Source organism: Geotrypetes seraphini, chromosome 1 (assembly GCF_902459505.1).
Source record: "Geotrypetes seraphini chromosome 1, aGeoSer1.1, whole genome shotgun sequence".
Classification (NCBI taxonomy): domain Eukaryota; kingdom Metazoa; phylum Chordata; class Amphibia; order Gymnophiona; family Dermophiidae; genus Geotrypetes; species Geotrypetes seraphini.
Window position 1 is genome coordinate 462,570,970 of NC_047084.1, and position 18,389 is coordinate 462,589,358.

General features: G+C 50.1%; 1 protein-coding gene across 2 annotated transcripts in view; it reads right to left on the reverse strand.

Moving 5' to 3' along the window:
- Window positions 1-230: 230 nt before the first annotated feature.
- The window catches only part of TUBA3E (tubulin alpha 3e), a 36,756-nt gene continuing 18,597 nt past the window's right edge, over window positions 231-18,389 (reverse strand). For both annotated transcript variants that reach the window (XM_033923217.1, XM_033923210.1), the window contains exons 4-5: window positions 2,152-2,832; window positions 231-632 (exon numbers count right to left, since the gene is read on the reverse strand). In XM_033923217.1, the coding sequence (XP_033779108.1) occupies window positions 336-632; window positions 2,152-2,832 (978 nt within the window). In that variant the 3' untranslated portion in view covers window positions 231-335. The remainder of the gene's footprint in view (window positions 633-2,151; window positions 2,833-18,389) is intronic.

Sequence of the window (18,389 nt, forward strand, 5' to 3'; positions counted from 1 at the left end):
TGGGTAATTCTAGTTTATTTTTTTTTAACTGTTTTCACCTTCTACAATCCAACTTGCAAGTTGGGGTACACAACCCATCTGTAAGGAACCGTATCCTGTTTGCACAGTAACGGACTATAATGGAAATTTGTTGCATGGCAGTGTCTGGGAAAAAAGTAAGCAGGGTGCCCTATATTTGTATTTCTTATGCTTAAAAACTAAATTCTTCCCTCAGAAAACACCAAAAAAAGTAATGTTGACATAAACACTTTTATTTCTAAACAAGGTTCAAGAAACATGAAACCATGTAATCTTTTTCACATGAAGTACTCTCTATAGTGTATTTTATTATATCTTTAATATTCTTCCCCTTCTTCAGCCTCACCCTCCACAGAATCAACACCAACTTCTTCATAATCTTTTTCTAGAGCTGCCAAATCTTCCCGAGCTTCAGAAAATTCTCCTTCTTCCATGCCTTCACCTACATACCAGTGGACAAAGGCACGCTTTGCATACATCAGATCAAACTTGTGGTCTAAGCGAGCCCAGGCTTCAGCAATAGCTGTAGTGTTACTCAGCATGCATACAGCTCGTTGTACTTTAGCTAAGTCACCTCCTGGTACCACAGTTGGAGGCTGGTAGTTAATTCCCACCTAGAGAAAGAGAATATTTAAGGTAACAAATGGTTTCCTTTCTTTGTGTAAACAGTTAAAACATGAACCTCTTTGATGACAATGTGGAGAACATTGATTACAGGGACCTTATTCCCATATTTTAGTACCTTAATCTTAAAACATAACATCATTGTTGACTATGTGTTGTTTTTGTAAAGGTGATCACTTTTTATTTTTGTAGTACACTCTATGTTCTTCATTGTTGAGAGCTTAATAAATGTTATTTAAAAAAATGTAAACATTTAAACATTGCCTGTTTCAGAGTCCAAAAGATTAAACAAAGGGTGTGCACTGAAGGAACATCAGGTTCTATTGGACTCTTAAGAAAGGCAGGAATTATATGGGGGATAAGAGAGGGGTTGGTTTTTTTTTTTTTTTTAAATAGTTCTTTATATTGTTACATATGAGTATGTAATGTGTTTTTGTTTTAAATTATATAGTTTATTATGTACTTGTAAAATTTTAGAGAAACAAAGATTAAACATTAGGTGATGATATAGAAAAAAAACCCCAAGTACAGTCAAACCTCGGTTTACGAGTGCAGTGGTTTGCAAGTGTTTTGCAAGACGAGCAAAACATTCTCGCAAATCGTGACTCGCAAACCGAGCATTGACTCGATTTGCGAGTCCCCCTGCCTTCTAACTGGCATCGCCCCCTGCCCGCAAACGCTGCCCCCCGCGAACTGGCATCTGCCACCCAAACTGAAAGCTTACCCCCCATATGTGGCACCAGCAAGCAGCACCAACCCATAGGAGGTGCCGGTGCCCGAAGATCATGCCTCTCCTCCGACTGGGCCTTGAGCATCTGCGCATGCTCAAGGCCTTCTGGCTCTCGTTCTCTCTGCGCAGATCCTCAAGGCCCAACTGGAGGAGAGGCACGATCTTCGGGCACCGGCACCTCCTGTGGGTTGGTGTTACGTGCCGGTGCCACATTGGGGGGTAAGCTTTCAGTTTGGGTGGGCGGGGATGCCAGTTCATGCAGGGGGGCAGCGTTTGTAGGCGGGGGGCCATGCCAGTTCATGGGGGGGGGGGGAGATGTGGAAGCGCACCAGTGGCCTCGGGGGTGGGGGGTCTTTTGGGGATGTGGTGGGGTGGAGTGGAGCAGTGCCGGAGGGATGGGAGGTGGAACGAATCAAACCAGTTTCCCTTACTTTTTATGGAGAAACTCGCTTTTAAATACGAGTAAATTGGTTTACGAGCATGCTTCTTGAACGAATAATGCTCGTAAACCAAGGTTCCACTGTACATTTAAGGACAAAAACCTTAATGTAAGGAAAGAAAATAAAACAAAACAATGGCATTGTTAGTTAAATATTGATGCATGCAAATTAATTTTAACAAAAAGTAAAATTTGATAGTTTTACTAGTCAGCACTACAGCAATGACCCTGGGTAAAACGCCAAAATTAAAATGGTTATTTAAACAAACTGAAAATTCTCAATTACGTCAACAGCTTTAAAAGTTGATTGGTATAAGCAATTAGCAATGATTTACAATACCTTAAAACCAGTAGGGCACCAATCCACAAACTGAATAGTACGCTTTGTCTTGATTGTAGCAATAGCTGCATTGACATCCTTAGGAACAACATCTCCTCTGTATAACATACAGCAAGCCATATACTTTCCATGACGAGGATCACACTTCACCATCTGGTTAGCTGGCTCAAAGCAGGCATTGGTAATTTCAGCTACGGACAGCTGCTCATGGTATGCTTTTTCAGCTGAGATAACAGGCGCATATGTTGCCAAGGGAAAATGGATGCGGGGGTATGGAACAAGGTTGGTCTGGAATTCTGTCAGGTCAACATTAAGTGCCCCATCAAAACGCAAAGAAGCAGTGATAGATGATACAATCTGCCCAATGAGGCGATTCAGATTGGTGTAAGTGGGTCGTTCAATATCCAGGTTGCGACGACAGATATCATAAATTGCTTCATTGTCTACCATGAATGCACAATCGGAATGCTCCAGTGTTGTATGAGTGGTCAGAATGGAGTTGTAGGGCTCTACCACGGCAGTAGAGACCTGGGGTGCTGGATATATTGCAAATTCAAGTTTGGATTTCTTGCCATAGTCAACAGACAGCCTTTCCATCAAAAGAGATGCAAAGCCAGAGCCAGTGCCACCTCCAAAACTATGAAATATGAGAAAACCTTGCAGCCCAGTGCATTGATCAGCCTGTAGAAGAAAAGCAAAAGCACAGTAATCCTTTTGTAATAGAAGATTAGGTTTATACCTTTGATAATATTCTTTCTGTTAGTCCCTGAATGATTCCCTATGCTAGGACTGGGGTCGTTGCCTCAAGGATCACCTTAAGCGGATGTCTTTTCAATCCCAACCTGCAGTCCAGGAATTGCAGAAATCCACAACTTTTCTGAGCACATACTCATCCCCTTAGCCTGAGAGCTAGTAAACATATCAAGTTAAGTCCCAAAGCCAAGCAACATACCAGAACAAATCCATGACAAGGGGAGGTAAGGGGGAGAATCCCCATCAACATAAGTAATTCATGAACTGGTATGCTCTGCAAAATATTAACAAGTGATAAACAGGCACCATGGCAACTCAGAAAAACATTGAAGAATAAAGTAGAACTTACCTGCTAAGTGCAATGAGCACCCCAAGAAAGGCCTTCGGTAATGTGCATTCTCACAGAAACTCCCCACAGGATCTGGTCACTGGCTAGAAAATCTTCAAGCCTGTAAGGAGAATAACCGAGGGTAGGTCGCATGGAATCCTCCAGGGACTAACAAAAAGATTATTGAAGGTATGCACCTAATCTTCCATTCTAATACGTCCCTTCTGGATTCCATATGCAAGCTGACATACCAAAGCCACGGTAGCTAAGGAGGGACAAAAGAGCCTGCCCTCAAAACCAAGAACTGAAAAATGGCATCAGAATGCACCGCTACATCCATTTGGTAAAACTGAGTAAGAGTATGAAGAGAGGACCAAGTAGCTGCCCTGCAAATTTCATCAGGATGAATTACGCGAGTTTCTGCCCACGACTCAGCCACATTTCTCATCGAGTATACTTAAAGCGAAATCAAGTGGATGCTTGCCGCAGGCGATGTAAGTCACAGAAATGGTCATTTGAATCCACTGAGCAATCGAAGGCTTGGGGCGCTGGCCTACCATGGCGAGGCACAGCAATTAGAACAAAAAGGTGATCAAACAGCCTGAACTGATTAGTCCTCTCCAAATAATGAAGCAAGACCCTCTGGACATGCAATTTGCGTAATATATGATCTTTGTGCTCTGAACCTGTTGGATGAAATTCAGGCAACCTAACCTCCTGGTCGACATGAAAGGCAGAGACCGCTATCGGCAAGAAGGAAGGTACAGTATGAAGAAAAACACTCACGTCCATAATACAGACAAAGGGTTCCCTTCACAAAAGAGCCTGAAGCTCCGAAATAGACCATGCAGAGACAATGGTGGCCAGAAAAAAACTCTTGATCATTAGGACCAGAAGAGAAGCATCCTTCAGTGGTTCAAAAGGGGCATCTTCAAGGCCCTGCAAAACAATAAGATTCCATGAAGAAAAGATGCAAGGTAGCAAGCAAAACACCCCCTCATAAACCTGGTCATATCAGGATGAGCAGTAAGCGAACTAGTGCCTTTGCACGCTCGAAAATACGGAAGGCCTGCAACCTGAGCTTTGAGGGAGGCCACTGCCAGACCTTTATCTAAATCAGGGGTGGCCAAAAGGTCTATTGCGATCAATTGGCTCCGCGATAGACTCGCATTGTCTTTGCGTTCTGTTTTCCCTGCTTCCCCGATGCCAGGCCAGATGTGTGCAAGCACTGGCCCACAGCTTCCCCCTCCCCCCCCCCGTCAATTCTGACATCAGAGAGGAAGTTCCGAGCCAGCCAATCTGTGAGAGGGACCATGCTCCTAGGTCCAGAATCTGTCGGCTGAGGAAATTGCCTGAACGTTGTCGACACCAGCCAGGTGGGCCACCGAGAGCGACAGATGAGCATCCACCCAACGAACCAGCATGCGAGCTTCCTGACCTAAGGGAGCGCTTTTTGGGCTGAATTGCCCCGAGTTTCAGACGATTGAACAACCAACGTTTCTGCCCTTGACCCTAAACGTTCCCCACAGTGAGCACCCCAACCCGACAGAATGGCATCCATCATGAGTCATCCATTTTGATATCCGAAGAAGTCTGCCCTGATGAGAGAGCCTCCTCCTGAAGCCACCATCTCAGGCTGCTGCGAGCTGGCTCCGCCCAGGGGATCGGCATCTGAAGGGGATGATGCTGCGGAGACCACTGAGAGAGAAGGGACTCCAATAATGGGTGCATGTACGCTCGGGCCAAGGGAACCGCTTCCAAAGAGGCTACCATGGACCCCAGAACATGAAAATAACAACAGCCAGGCCATGGGAGCCAGGCAGTCCAGAAGAGCTCTGAGCTACTGTTGAAGCAGGAAGATGCCGACAGGAGCAGGAGGATGCCGACAAGGAGCAGGAGGTTAGTCCAGCGCACGGCTCCAACTCCGGGGACAACTGATCGGCTCCCCCCAAAGAAGCGCAGAGTAATAGTCATTGGGGACTCCATGCTGAGGGGCACCGAGGGACCAATCTGCAGACCGGATATGCAGTCAAGGGAGGTTTGCTGTCTGCCTGGAGCCTGTCTTGATAGGCTTCTCAAGCCCCAAGATCACTTCCCCATGGTCCTCATCCACATTGGCACAAGCGACACTGCTAAGAACACCCCGGAGAACATAACTAGAGACTTTGGAGCCTGGGTGAGAGGCTGAAGCAGACAGGAGAGCAGGTGGTCTTCTTCTCGATCCTCCCAGTTAGAGGCAAAGGAAGTGCCAGGGATGAGCGTATACTGAGGACTAACGAGTGGCTTCAAGGATGGTGCTGGGAAATGAACTTTGGATTCCTGAATCATGGAGAGACGTTGCAAGGACTTCAGGGACCAGACGGACTCCATCTGACCAGCAGGGGTAAGCACGTCTTTGGACACCGACTAGCCCTCCTGCTTCGTAGGGCTTTAAACTAGGTAAGTTGGGGGAGGGTACCCACTCAGATACAAGTGCAGTAAGGAACGATCCTGACGAGGTGAGTCGAAACTCCGAGTCTAAGTCCAAAGTAAGTGCCCCCATTGCAAACAATTCTCTAGGAGTCACACTATCCCAGGTGGGAAACTCCCCACAGGGACTTAGCAATCACGGGGTATGGAGGGCTATGTATGTTAATGCACACAGTTTAGGCAATAAGATTCTAGAATTAGAGACCGAAATAATGAATGCCGACCTTGATGTGGTGGCAATATCCGAAACTTGGTTCACAGACTCTCATGGGTGGGATATGGCTATACCGGGATACAACTTATTTCGTCAGGACAGAGAGGGAAAGTCAGGGGGAGGGGTGGCACTATACATTAAAGAAGACATGAAAACTACCAGAATCACAGATGTCACGTACACCGGGGAATCCCTCTGGGTGAAACTGGCCAGAGGCAGGGAAAAATGCCTGTATCTTGGTGTAGTATATAGACCTCCAAGACAACTGGAAGACAAAGACTCCGAATTAATTGAAGACATAGAGAAAGCACAGTTACTTACCGTAACAGGTGTTATCCAGGGACAGCAGGCAGATATTCTTGACTGATGGGTGACGGCACCGATGGAGCCTCGGTACGGACAATTTTAGAGTGATTGCACTCTAAGAACTTGGAAAGTTCTAGCAGGCCGCACCGCGCACGCGCGAGTGCCTTCCCGCCCAACAGAGGCGCGCAGTCCCCAGTTAGGATAAGCCAGCTAAGAAGCCAACCCGGGGAGGTGGGTGGGACGCAAGAATATCTGCCTGCTGTCCCTGGATAACACCTGTTACGGTAAGTAACTGTGCTTTATCCCAGGACAAGCAGGCAGCATATTCTTGACTGATGGGTGACCTCCAAGCTAACAAAAAGAGGGATGGAGGGAAGGTTGGCCATTAGGAAAACAAATTTTGCAAAACAGATTGGCCGAAGTGTCCATCCCGTCTGGAGAATGCATCCAGACAATAGTGAGATGTAAAAGTGTGAACTGAGGACCATGTAGCAGCCTTGCAGATTTCTTCAATAGGCGTGGAACGGAGGAAAGCCACAGATGCTGCCATAGCTCTAACTTTATGGGCCGTGACAGAACCTTCCAGTGTCAGTCCAGACTGAGCATAACAAAATGAAATGCACGCTGCAAGCCAATTTGACAATGTACGTTTAGTAACAGGACGTCCTAATTTATTCGGATCAAAGGACAGAAAGAGTTGGGGAGATGATCTGTGGGGCTTAGTACGGTATAAATAGTAAGCTAGAGCCCGCTTACAGTCCAAAGTATGCAGAGCCTGTTCTCCAGAATGCGAGTGAGGTTTCGGAAAGAAGACTGGCAGAACAATGGATTGGTTGAGATGGAATTCAGAGACAACCTTAGGGAGAAACTTTGGATGTGTACGTAGAACCACCTTGTCATGATGGAAGACTGTAAAAAGGTGGATCCGCAACTAGTGCATGTAGCTCACTGACCCTCCTGGCAGAGGTAAGAGCAATAAAGAAAAGTATCTTCCAAGTGAGAAACTTGAAAGAAACGGTAGCCAAAGGTTCAAATGGAGGCTTCATTAAGGCGGAAAGAACTACATTGAGATCCCAGTTAACAGGAGGGGCTTTAAGAGGTGGTTTCACATTAAAAAGACCCCACATGAACCTGGACACCAAGGGATGAGCTGAGAGGAGTTTTCCATGAACTGGCTCATGAAAAGCAGCAATAGCATTGAGGTGGACTCTGATTGAAGTAGACTTGAGGCCAGAGTCAGACAAAGAAAGAAGATAATCCAACAAGGTCTCCACTGCAAGGGAAGTGGGATCATGATGATGAAGAAGACACCAAGAAGAAAAACGTGTCCACTTCTGATGGTAACATTGTAGAGTGGCCGGTTTCCTGGAGGCATCCAGAATGGAACGAACGGGCTGAGACAAAAGAGTATCGTGAGAAGTCAGCCCGAGAGAAACCAAGCTGTCAGGTGCAGAGACTGAAGGTTGGGATGCAGAAGGGTCTCCTGATGTTGCGTAAGCAGTGAAGGAAACAGTGGAAGAAGAAAAGGCTCCCTGGAACTGAGTTGAAGTAGAAGGGAGAACCAATGTTGCCTGGGCCACCGTGGAGCAATCAGAATCATGGTGGCTCGTTCCCTCTTGAGCTTGAACAAGGTTCTTAACATGAGAGGTAGAGGAGGGAAAGCGTTTAGGAACAGATTGGACCAATCGAGGAGAAATGCATCCGCTGCCAGACGGTGAGGAGAGTAGAGTCTGGAGCAGAATAGGGGCAGCTGGTGATTGTGAGGAGCTGCAAAGAGGTCTATCTGAGGAGTGCCCCACTGAGCGAAGATGGACTGCAGAGTTAAAGGATCGAGTGTCCACTCGTGAGGCTGGAGAATTCTGCTGAGCTTGTCCGCCAAGGAATTCTGTTCTCCCTGAATGTAGATAGCTTTCAGGAATAGATGGTGATCTGTGGCCCAAACCCAAATCTTCTGGGCTTCTTGGCACAAGAGGCGAGAGCCTGTCCCACCCTGCTTGTTGATGTAGTACATCGCAACTTGATTGTCTGTGCACAGCAGGAGGACTTGAGGAAAGAGAAGATGTTGGAAGGCCTTGAGGGCATAAAACATTGCTCTGAGTTCCAGAAAATTGATGTGATGCTTCATTTCCTGAGTTGTCCAAAGTCCTTGAGTTTGGAACTCGTTCAAATAAGCCCCCCAGGCATAAGGGGAGGCGTCGGTGGTGATGACAAGTTGATGAAGAGGTAGATGGAACAGAAGACCTCTGGAGAGATTTGAGGATATCAACCACCATTGTAGAGACTGACAAAGAGATGATGTGACAGATATGTGACGTGAGCAAGGATCCATCGCTTGGGACCACTGGGTAGCTAGGGTCCATTGAGGAGTGCGCAGGTGAAGACGTGCAAGTGGTGTGACATGAACTGTGGAGGCCATGTGACCCAAGAGTATCATCATTTGTTTGGCAGAGATGGAACGTTGTGGAAGCACCTGCTGACATAGAAATTGAAGCGTTTGAAGACGGTTGGATGGCAGGAACGCTCTCATGAGGACTGTGTCCAAGACTGCTCCGATGAATTGAAGTCTCTGCGTGGGGATGAGATGAGATTTGGGTAGATTGATCTCGAACCCCAGCAAACGTAGAAATAGGATGGTCTGGTTGTTGGCCTGAAGTACTGTTTGAGATGAATTGGCCTTTATCAACCAATCGTCCAGGTAAGGAAACACCTGAAGGTGGGAACGCAGAAAAGCAGCCACCACAATCAGACATTTGGTGAACACTCTTGGAGAGGAGGCAAGACCGAAGGGTAGTACCTTGTACTGGTAATGACAACGATTGATCATGAAGCGTAGGTACTGTCTGGAGGCCAGATTGATCGGTATGTGAGTGTATGCTTCTTTGAGATCGAGGGAACATAGCCAGTCGCCTTGATTGAGAAGAGGGTAAAGAGTGGCTAAAGAGAGCATTCTGAATTTCTCTTTGACTAAGCATTTGTTGAGATCGCGAAGATCTAGGATGGGTCTGAGATCTCCTGTTTTTTTGGGGGGACTAGGAAATAACGGGAGTAGAATCCCTGCCCCTTTTGATCTAGAGGAACTTCCTCTATGGCGTTCAGAAGGAGGAGGGATTGAACCTCCTGAAGAAGGAGTGAAACCTGAGGAGTGTTCGAAGCAGACTCTCTTGGTAGACTTTGGGCAGGAAGTGTCTGAAAGTTGAGAGAGTAGCCGTGGCGGATGATGTTGAGGACCCACTGATCCGAGGTGATGGTTTCCCAACGGCTTATGAAAAGAGTAAGGCGTCCTCCTATGGGCTGCGGACAGTGGGCAGCAGGAGGGAGACTGGCTATGTCCTGGAGAACCAAGTCAAAAGGGTTGAGTGGATTGTTGTGAAGGGGGAGGCTTCACTTGTTGTTGCTGCTGTGCTGGTCTAGCAGCTTGTCTCTGTTGTTGCCTTTGACGCCTTGGTTGTTGCGGGGCCTGTGGTAAAGGACGAGCCACAAATCTACGCTGGTAGGCTGACTTCTGGCGAAAAGGCCTGGTAGGTGGGGTCTTCTTTTTTGTTTTGAGAAGAGTATCCCACCTGGTCTCATGAGCTGAGAGCTTTTGGGTAGTGGAGTCCATGGATTCTCCAAACAGCTCATCCCCCAGGCAAGGTGCATTAGCCAGTCGATCCTGATGATTGACATCAAGTTCTGAAACTCTGAGCCAGGCCAGGCGACGCATGGCCACCGACATAGCCGTGGCCCGAGAGGTCAGCTCAAAGGTGTCATAGATCGATCTGACCATGAACTTACGGAGTTGTAAGAGCGATGAAGAAGTTTGGCGAAAAGCAGATCTTTTACGGTCAGGGAGGTATTTTTCAAATTCTGAATGAGATGCTTAAGGTAGAACGAAAAATGAAAAGCATAGTTCCCAGATCTATTAGCTAGCATCGCATTCTGATATAACCGCTTGCCAAACTTATCCATGGCCTTATCTTCTCTGCCAGGAGGGACAGAGGCGTACACACTAGCCCCCGTGGATTTCTTTAAAGTAGATTCCACTAGTAAAGACTCATGGGGGAGTTGCGGTTTGTCAAAGCCAGGAATAGGTATGACCTTATACAAGGAGTCCAGTTTGCGAGGAGCTCCTGGAATGGTCAAAGGTGTCTCTAGATTTTTATAGAAAGTCTCTCGCAAAATATCATGGAGAGGCAATTTCAAGAATTCCCTTGGAGGCTGGTCAAAGTCCAGTGCATCGAGAAATGCCTTGGATTTTTTGGATTCAGCCTCCAAGGGAATAGAGAGAGAGTCGCACGTTTCTTTGAGAAAAGAGGTAAAAGAAGATGCATCAGGCTTAGAGGACGGATCTAATACAGAAGGGTCCTCGTCCCCTGACGAACACTCTCCCTCAGAGAGAAGCGGCTCCTCTGAATCACCCCACAGATCAGGGTCCCTCACCTGAAAACTACGGTCCCGAGACTCCGGTGTGGAGGGTTCTAGGTGTCGAGTTTTATGAGTCGACTTACCAGACCTCTGTGAAACGGTACCGGGAGATGTCATCGGGCGTGCCGGTGCCGAAGTTTGCACCGCCTGGTGTAAAGACCTCGGTTCCGGAGCCAAAACTGGCATGGATACCGAGGAAGCTGTTTGTACCGGTACCGACAAACTGGATGCCGATAAAAGAGGCTGTTCCACTGCCGGTACCGGTAGCTCAGACCGGACCGGGACTGGAAGACTCGGTGTCAGAAGAGCAGGCAGGAGCTGCTGCAATTGCTCTTTAAGCTGAACTTGCAGGACGGCTGCAATTCGCTCATCCAGTGAAGGCACCGGTACCGCTTTTTTCTTCCCGTTGAAAGTGCATCTTCTTAGCTCCGCGGAAACTAAGAAACTGGGGACCGCGCGCCTCTGTTGGGCGGGAAGGCACTCGCGCGTGCGCGGTGCGGCCTGCTAGAACTTTCCAAGTTCTTAGAGTGCAATCACTCTAAAATTGTCCGTACCGGGGCTCCGTCGGTGCCATCACCCATCAGTCAAGAATATGCTGCCTGCTTGTCCTGGGATAATATAACTCTACGGGGAGACGCTGTTCTGCTAGGGGACTTCAATATGCCTGATGCAGATTGGAACTCATACTCAGCAACAACCAGCGGCATCAGGAGACTGTTAACATCCATAAAGGGAGCACGACTCAAACAAATGGTATTGGAACCCACTAGGGCCCAGGCGATCCTGGACCTGGTACTCACCAACGGGGATAGCGTCTCGAAGGTCTCGGTAGGAGATACGCTAGCCTCCAGCGACCACAACATGGTGTGGTTCTACCTCAGGAAAGGTTTCCCTAGATCAAACACGAAAACAAAAGTACTCAACTTCCGAGTCACTGACTTCGAACGCATGGGAGATTTCGTCCACCGGACACTGCAGAACCAAGCTACGACCGATGATGTGGAAGCTATGTGGTCATCCCTGAAATCTACCATACATGAAGCAACAAGCCTCTACATTAAATCAGTACACAAACGGCGGAGAAACAACAAACTCCAATTGTACTCCGCAGAAATCTCGCACCTCATCAAGGAGAAGAAAAAGCACAGTTACTTACCGTAACAGGTGTTATCCAGGGACAGCAGGCAGATATTCTCACATTTGGGTGACGTCAACTACGGAGCCCCAACGCGGACAGCTTTTCAAGCAAACTTGATTGAAGATTCAAGTTTGCTGTGCTACACCATGCATGTGTGCCTTCCTGCTCCACTAGAGGGCGCATCCCCTCCTCATGGTCTCCAGTTCATATAACCAGCCAAGGAGGAAGGTGGGAGGGTTGCGAGAATATCTGCCTGCTGTCCCTGGATAACACCTGTTACGGTAAGTAACTGTGCTTTATCCCAGGACAAGCAGGCAGCATATTCTCACATGTGGGTGACCTCCAAGCTAATCAAAAAAAAAAAAGGGACGGAGGGAAGTTGGCAATTCAAGAAGACAGATTACGCAAAACCGACTGGCCAAACCGGCCGTCGCTCCTGGACAGAGTATCCAGACAGTAATGTGAGGTGAAAGTGTGAACCGAAGACCAAGTGGCAGCTTTGCAAATCTCCTCGATAGGCAATGACCTGAGGAAAGCGACAGAAGCCGCCATCGCTCGGACCTTATGCCCCGTAACCCGACCATGCAGCGCGAGACCAGCCTGAGCATAGCAAAAGGAAATACAAGCCGCCAACCAGTTGGACAAGGTGCGCTTGGAAACAGGACGTCCCAACCGATTAGGATCAAAGGACCAAAACAATTGAGGAACCTTCCAATGAGACTGAGTGCGTTGAAGATAAAAAGCCAACGCCCTCTTACAGTCAAGAGTTTGAAGCGCCACCTCCCCAGGATGAGAATGGGGCTTGGGAAAAAACACCGGAAGAACAATGGACTGATTGAGATGAAAATCAGACACCACCTTAGGCAAAAACTTGGGGTGAGTGCAGAGAACCACCTTGTCATGATGGAATACAGTAAAAGGCGGGTCCGCTACCAGAGTCTGAATCACTAACCCTTCGAGCAGAAGTGAGCGCAAGCAAGAAGATCACCTTCCACGTGAGGAACTTTAGATGAGATTTATCCATAGGCTCAAACGGAGGTTTCATAAGTTGAGCCAGAACCACATTGAGATCCCAAACCACCGGTGAAGGCTTGAGAGGAGGATGGACATTCAAGAGACCCCTCATGAAGCGAGAAACCAAAGGATGAATAGAAAGGGACTTCCCATCAAGCTGCTGAGGGAAGGCAGCAATCGCGTTAAGATACACTCAAATAGAAGTTGTCTTAAGCCCGGACTGAGACAAATGAAGCAAATACTCCAGAACCGAGGACACAGGAGCCGACAAGGGTTCTAGACGATTCAAAGTACACCATGAAGAGAATCTAGTCCACTTCTGAGAATAGCAGAGCTTAGTCGAAACCTTTCGAGAAGCTTCCAAAACTCTCTGACAGACTGAGAGAACTGCAGAGAAGTCAGGTGGAAAGGAACCAAGCCGTCAGATGTAGAGACTGCAGATTGGGATGTAACAGCGAACCCCGACTCTGAGACAGCAGAGAGGGAAAAACAGGCAGAAGAAGAGGCTCCCTGACACTGAGTTGAAGAAGCAGGGAGAACCACGGCTGCCGAGGAGCAATCAGGATCAGAGTGGCATGCGTAGACCTGAGATGCACTAGCGTCCGCAAGATCAGAGGAAAAGGCGGAAACGCGTAAAGGAACTTCCCCTCCCAAGTGAGGAGGAAGGCATCGGCCTCGAAACGATTCGGGGAGTACATCCGGGAACAGAAAAGAGGCAGTTTGTGATTGAGGGGAGAAGCGAACAGATCTATCTGAGGGGTCCCCACCGCTTGAAGACCAGGCACAAGACCCCGGAATGAAGGGACCACTCGTGCGGCTGCAGGAGGCGGCTCAGCTTGTCCTCTAGACAATTCCGCTCCCCCTGTATGTAAACCGCACGAAGAAAAATGTTGTGGCGAATCGCCCACGCCCAAAGATGAAGAGCTCCTGACACAGGGACCGGGAGCCCGTGCCCCCCTGTTTGTTTACGTAATACATTGCCACCTGATTGTCCGTACGGACCAGGACCACGTGGTCCTGCAGCAGATGACGAAAAGCCACAGCGGCCAAATAAATGGCCCGAAGCTCCAACAGGTTGATGTGACAGTGACGGTCTTCCGTCGACCACAGTCCCTGAGTTCGCAGACCGTCTAGATGAGCCCCCAAGCATACTCGGAAGAGTCCGTGGTGAAGACCTTGTGGTGTGGAGGGGCGAGAAAGAGCAAACCCCTGGAAAGATTGAAAAAGTTGGTCCACCAACGGAGCGAGCATCTCAAAGAGGGAGTCACCGCAACGGGACTGGAAACCGGGTCCCATTCCTGACGCCACTGAGAGGCCAACGTCCACTGAGAGATCCGCAGGTGCAACCGGGCAAACGGTATGACATGGACGGTGGAGGCCATGTGGCCAAGAGAATCATCATGCGCTTCGCCGAGACCGAGGACAGCAGAGAAACCTGCCTGCTCATATGGACGAGCGCCGCCAGCTGAGGAGGAGGGAGGAACGAACGGAGACGAACCGTGTCCAGCACGACCCCGATGAATTGTAGGGATTGTGAGGGGCACAACTGGGACTTGGGGAAGTTTACCTCGAACCCCAGACTCTGAAGAAATGTAATAGTCTAGTCTGTTGGGTCGCTGAGATAACCCCTTCCCTCGACGGCGCTTTGATCAACCAGTCGTCCAGGTAGGGGAACACCTGCAGGCCCCTCGACCGCAGGGCCGCCGCCACTACCACTAGACACTTCGTGAACACTCTTGGGAACGAAGCCAGCCCAAACGGAAGGACCCTGTACTGTAGATGCAGATCCCCCACCTGAAACCGAAGGAACCAGCGACAAGCAGGATGCACCGGAACATGTGTGTAGGCCTCCTTCAGATCGAGGGAGCAGAGCCAATCCCCCTCGTTCAGCAAGGGATAAAGAACCGGAAGGGAGAGCATCCGGAACTTCTCCCGAACCAGGAACTTGTTGAGGCGTCTCAAGTTCAAGATCGGACGCAGGTCCCCGGTCTTCTTTGGAACTAAGAAGTAGCGGGAGTAAAACTCCCACCCCTGTTGACAAGGGGGGATTACTCCCACCGCCCGCAGGCGAAGAAGAGCCCGAGCCTCTGAGAGAAGGAGGGGCAACTGCGTCCGATTGGAAGGACACACGCTTGGCGGACTGTCGGGAGGGACCTCCTGAAAATTCAGGGAGTATCCGGAGGCAATCACGCCCAAAACACATGCGTTCGATGTGATGTTCTCCCAACGAGGGTAAAAGGCTCTGAGACGGCCCCCGATGGGAAGGGGGGGGTCTGACACCAGTGCGGAGGGGGTCCGCCCCCATCCACCCGAACCGTCAAAAAGACGGGGAAGGCTTGGCTGCGGCTGGCGGCTGAGATTTCGGCAAAGCCCGGGGATGCGCCTGCTGGCGTCTCGGCGGCGGGCGCATGAATGCCGGGGTCGTCTTCTGAGGATACCGCCGGGGAGGGGCCCGATAGGGCCTCGAGGGAGTCGGCTTCGCCTTCGGTCAAACTAGTGAAGCAAAAGATCTCTCATGCTCCGAAAGGCGCTTAGTAGCCGCCTCTAAGGAGTCATCGAATAACTTGTTTCCAACGCAGGGCAGGTTGGCCAGGCGATCCTGGAGATTAGGATCTATGTCAACCAGCCACAATCACGCCAGCCGGCGCATGGCCACTGCAAAGGCAGAGACCCGGGAAGAGAGTTCAAAGGCGTGAAACAGGTGGAGATGCAGCTGGGACAGAGCCCAAACGCAGCCTGGCAGGAGGTGGACAAGTCAACCTGGAAGGCGGGCAAAGACCGAACCAGATGCTTCAGATAGGATGTAAAGGTGAACGAATAGCTCAGCACCCTATTCGCCATCATTGAATTCTGGTATAACCTCCTCCCAAATTTATCCAAAGTCCGACCCTCCCGACCCGGCGGAACTGCCGCCGAAACGCAGGACGGGTGAGACTTCTTAAGCGGACTTCTTAAGCAAAGACTGGTGAGACAATTGTGCTCGCTCGAACCCCGGGCAAGGAACCGTCCTGGACTTGGACTCCATCTTCGAGGGAACCGAAGTGACCGCATACAGGGTCTCAAGGTTGCGAATAAAGGCCTGCCGGAGCTCCTGGTTCAGTAGAAGCCTAAGAGATTCACGAGGCGGAGACGGCATGTCCAATTCCTCCAGGTATTCCTTTGTGTATCGGGAATCCGACTGGAGGTCAAGGCGAAGCGCTCGCCCCATATCCTGCACGAACCTCGTGAAAGAGGATGGACGAGTGGCTCCCTTGTCCTCGGGAGGGGTGGCTGAACGGGACCGCCCCGCCACAGAAAAAGAGGGGGAAGCCTCCCGAGAATAACGAGGCTCCCTCTCCGCATCCGCACGCTCCGAACCCCAGGAAACCGCACTCAGAGAGCACACCGGGGTCGAGGACCTACGGTGCCTCGAAGAACCCCTCAGGGACGACTCCGGGATACGAGGCACCGAACCCCTACGATGGATTGGGGACCGTTCTCCCGACTCCCTCGGAGAAAGCCGAGAACCCCGGCTCAGAGCCCCGGATTGAGGAGGAGTCAGCAACTGCGGATTGGTGAGAGACAACTCCGACTCCCGCAGAGGTCCCGCAGTGCGAGCCGTCGGAGAACGGCCCCGTCTCGGAGGAACAAGGCCAAATCAGGCTTCGACCGGTGCTTCAGCTCCCGGCGCCCCGAGGGCGAAGAACGCTTCGAGGCCCGGGGCGAGGACTCCGACGAGGAAGAGAGACGCCTGGACCGACGTAACCTTGCCCCGAGGCACCTCGATGCGAGGCTCAGGCTGGTCCGGTGCACGCGAGGTCGAGGTCGGGTGCAGATGGGACAACACAGAGGAAAGCTCTGAGGAGATCATCGCCTGGAGCATGTCCTGAAAAACGGGCACCGACAGTATCAAGGGCATGTCGGACGCCGCAGTGCACTCCACCAAGGGCAACCTCGACACGGAGTATTCCCGCGTGGTGGAGGCACGCCCTGAAGACTTCGAGGGCTTAGCTGGGGCCATAGGCAAGGAACTCCCACCATGCCCGGCCAGAGTCCCCGAGGATGACTTCTTCGCCGGTATAGAACCTGAGGGAGGAAGAGGGGACTTACCTGGAGCCGAGGGCTTCGACGTCGCGGTCGAGGTCTTCGGGGCCGAAGATAGTCGAGGCGGGGCCAAGGTCGCGAGGCCGAGGGCTGCTCTACTGCAAAGAGGTCCGCCATACGGGCCCGACGGCGGCGTAGAGCACAATGTTGAAAAGTAGCACACCGGGGGCAGGAATCAGTGGGATGATCAGCCCCCAGGCACAAGATGCACCACCGATGGGGATCGGTGATAGACAGCAGCCGATCACTCCGGGTGCACTTTTTAAAACCGGACAAGGGCCGGGACATAAAGAGAAAGAGAGACCGCGGCTGCAACAACCCGGGAGCCCCCGGGCGCCAAAAACACGCGAACTGCATACAGGAACAAAACAATAAACGATCAATAACGCGCACAGCGACTCACTGTTCAAAACAATAAAGCCGCGGTGCTAGAAGGCACTTTTGGGTGGAGAGACCATAAACAGGACTTTCTGACTCCGCAGAAACGAAAGAACTGGAGACCACGAGGAGGGGATGCGCCCTCTAGTGGAGAAGGAAGGCACATGCGTGGTGCAGCACAGCAAACTTGAATCTTCAATCAAGTTTGCTTGAAAAGCTGTCCGTGTCGGGGCTCCATAGATGACGTCACCCACATGTGAGAATATGCTGCCTGCTTGTCCTGGGATAAAAGCATTTATTTCCTACAAACAAACGGAGATTAAGAAAGCTAAACTAGAACATAGGCGAGGTCTGCAGCGGTCAAACGGCAGTCAGGGAGGCCAAACTTCGAGTGGAAGAGACTCTGGCAAAGAACATGAAGAAAGGGGACAAATCCTTCTTCAGGTATATTAGTGATAGGAAAAAGAATACAGATGGGATAGTACGCCTTAGAAAACCAGATGGGAACTGCGCAGAATCAGATTCCGATAAAGCAGAACTACTGAATGAATACTTCTGCTCAGTCTTCACCTGCGAGGCACCGGGGTACGGTCCTCAGATGCAGGCAAGGCCTAGCGTGGTAGACCCGTTTCAGAATTTCGAGTTCACACCTGGCGACGTCTACTACAAACTGGCAAGACTCAAGGTGAACAAAGCCATGGGACTGGACAATCTACACCCCAGGGTGCTTAGTGAGCTGCGTGATGTCCTGGCAGAACCGCTATCAGGACTCTTCAATCTCTCCCTAAGTTCGGGGAGAGTCCCCATAGACTGGAAAACAGCTAACGTCGTTCCACTGCACAAAAAGGGTTGCAGGGCAGAGGCTGCAAACTACAGACCGGTGAGTCTCACATCAATAGTATGCAAACTCATGGAAACACTAATCAAACATAAATTAGACACAATCTTGGATGAAGAGAATCTACAGGATCCCAGTCAACACAGATTCACCAAGGGTAGGTCCTGCCAATCCAATCTCATCAGCTTCTTTGACTGGGTAACAAAACAGCTAGACTTGGGAGAATCCGTGGACATCGTATACCTAGACTTCAGCAAAGCTTTTGATAGTGTCCCGCATCGCAGGCTGTTGAGCAAGATGAAATCAATGGGGC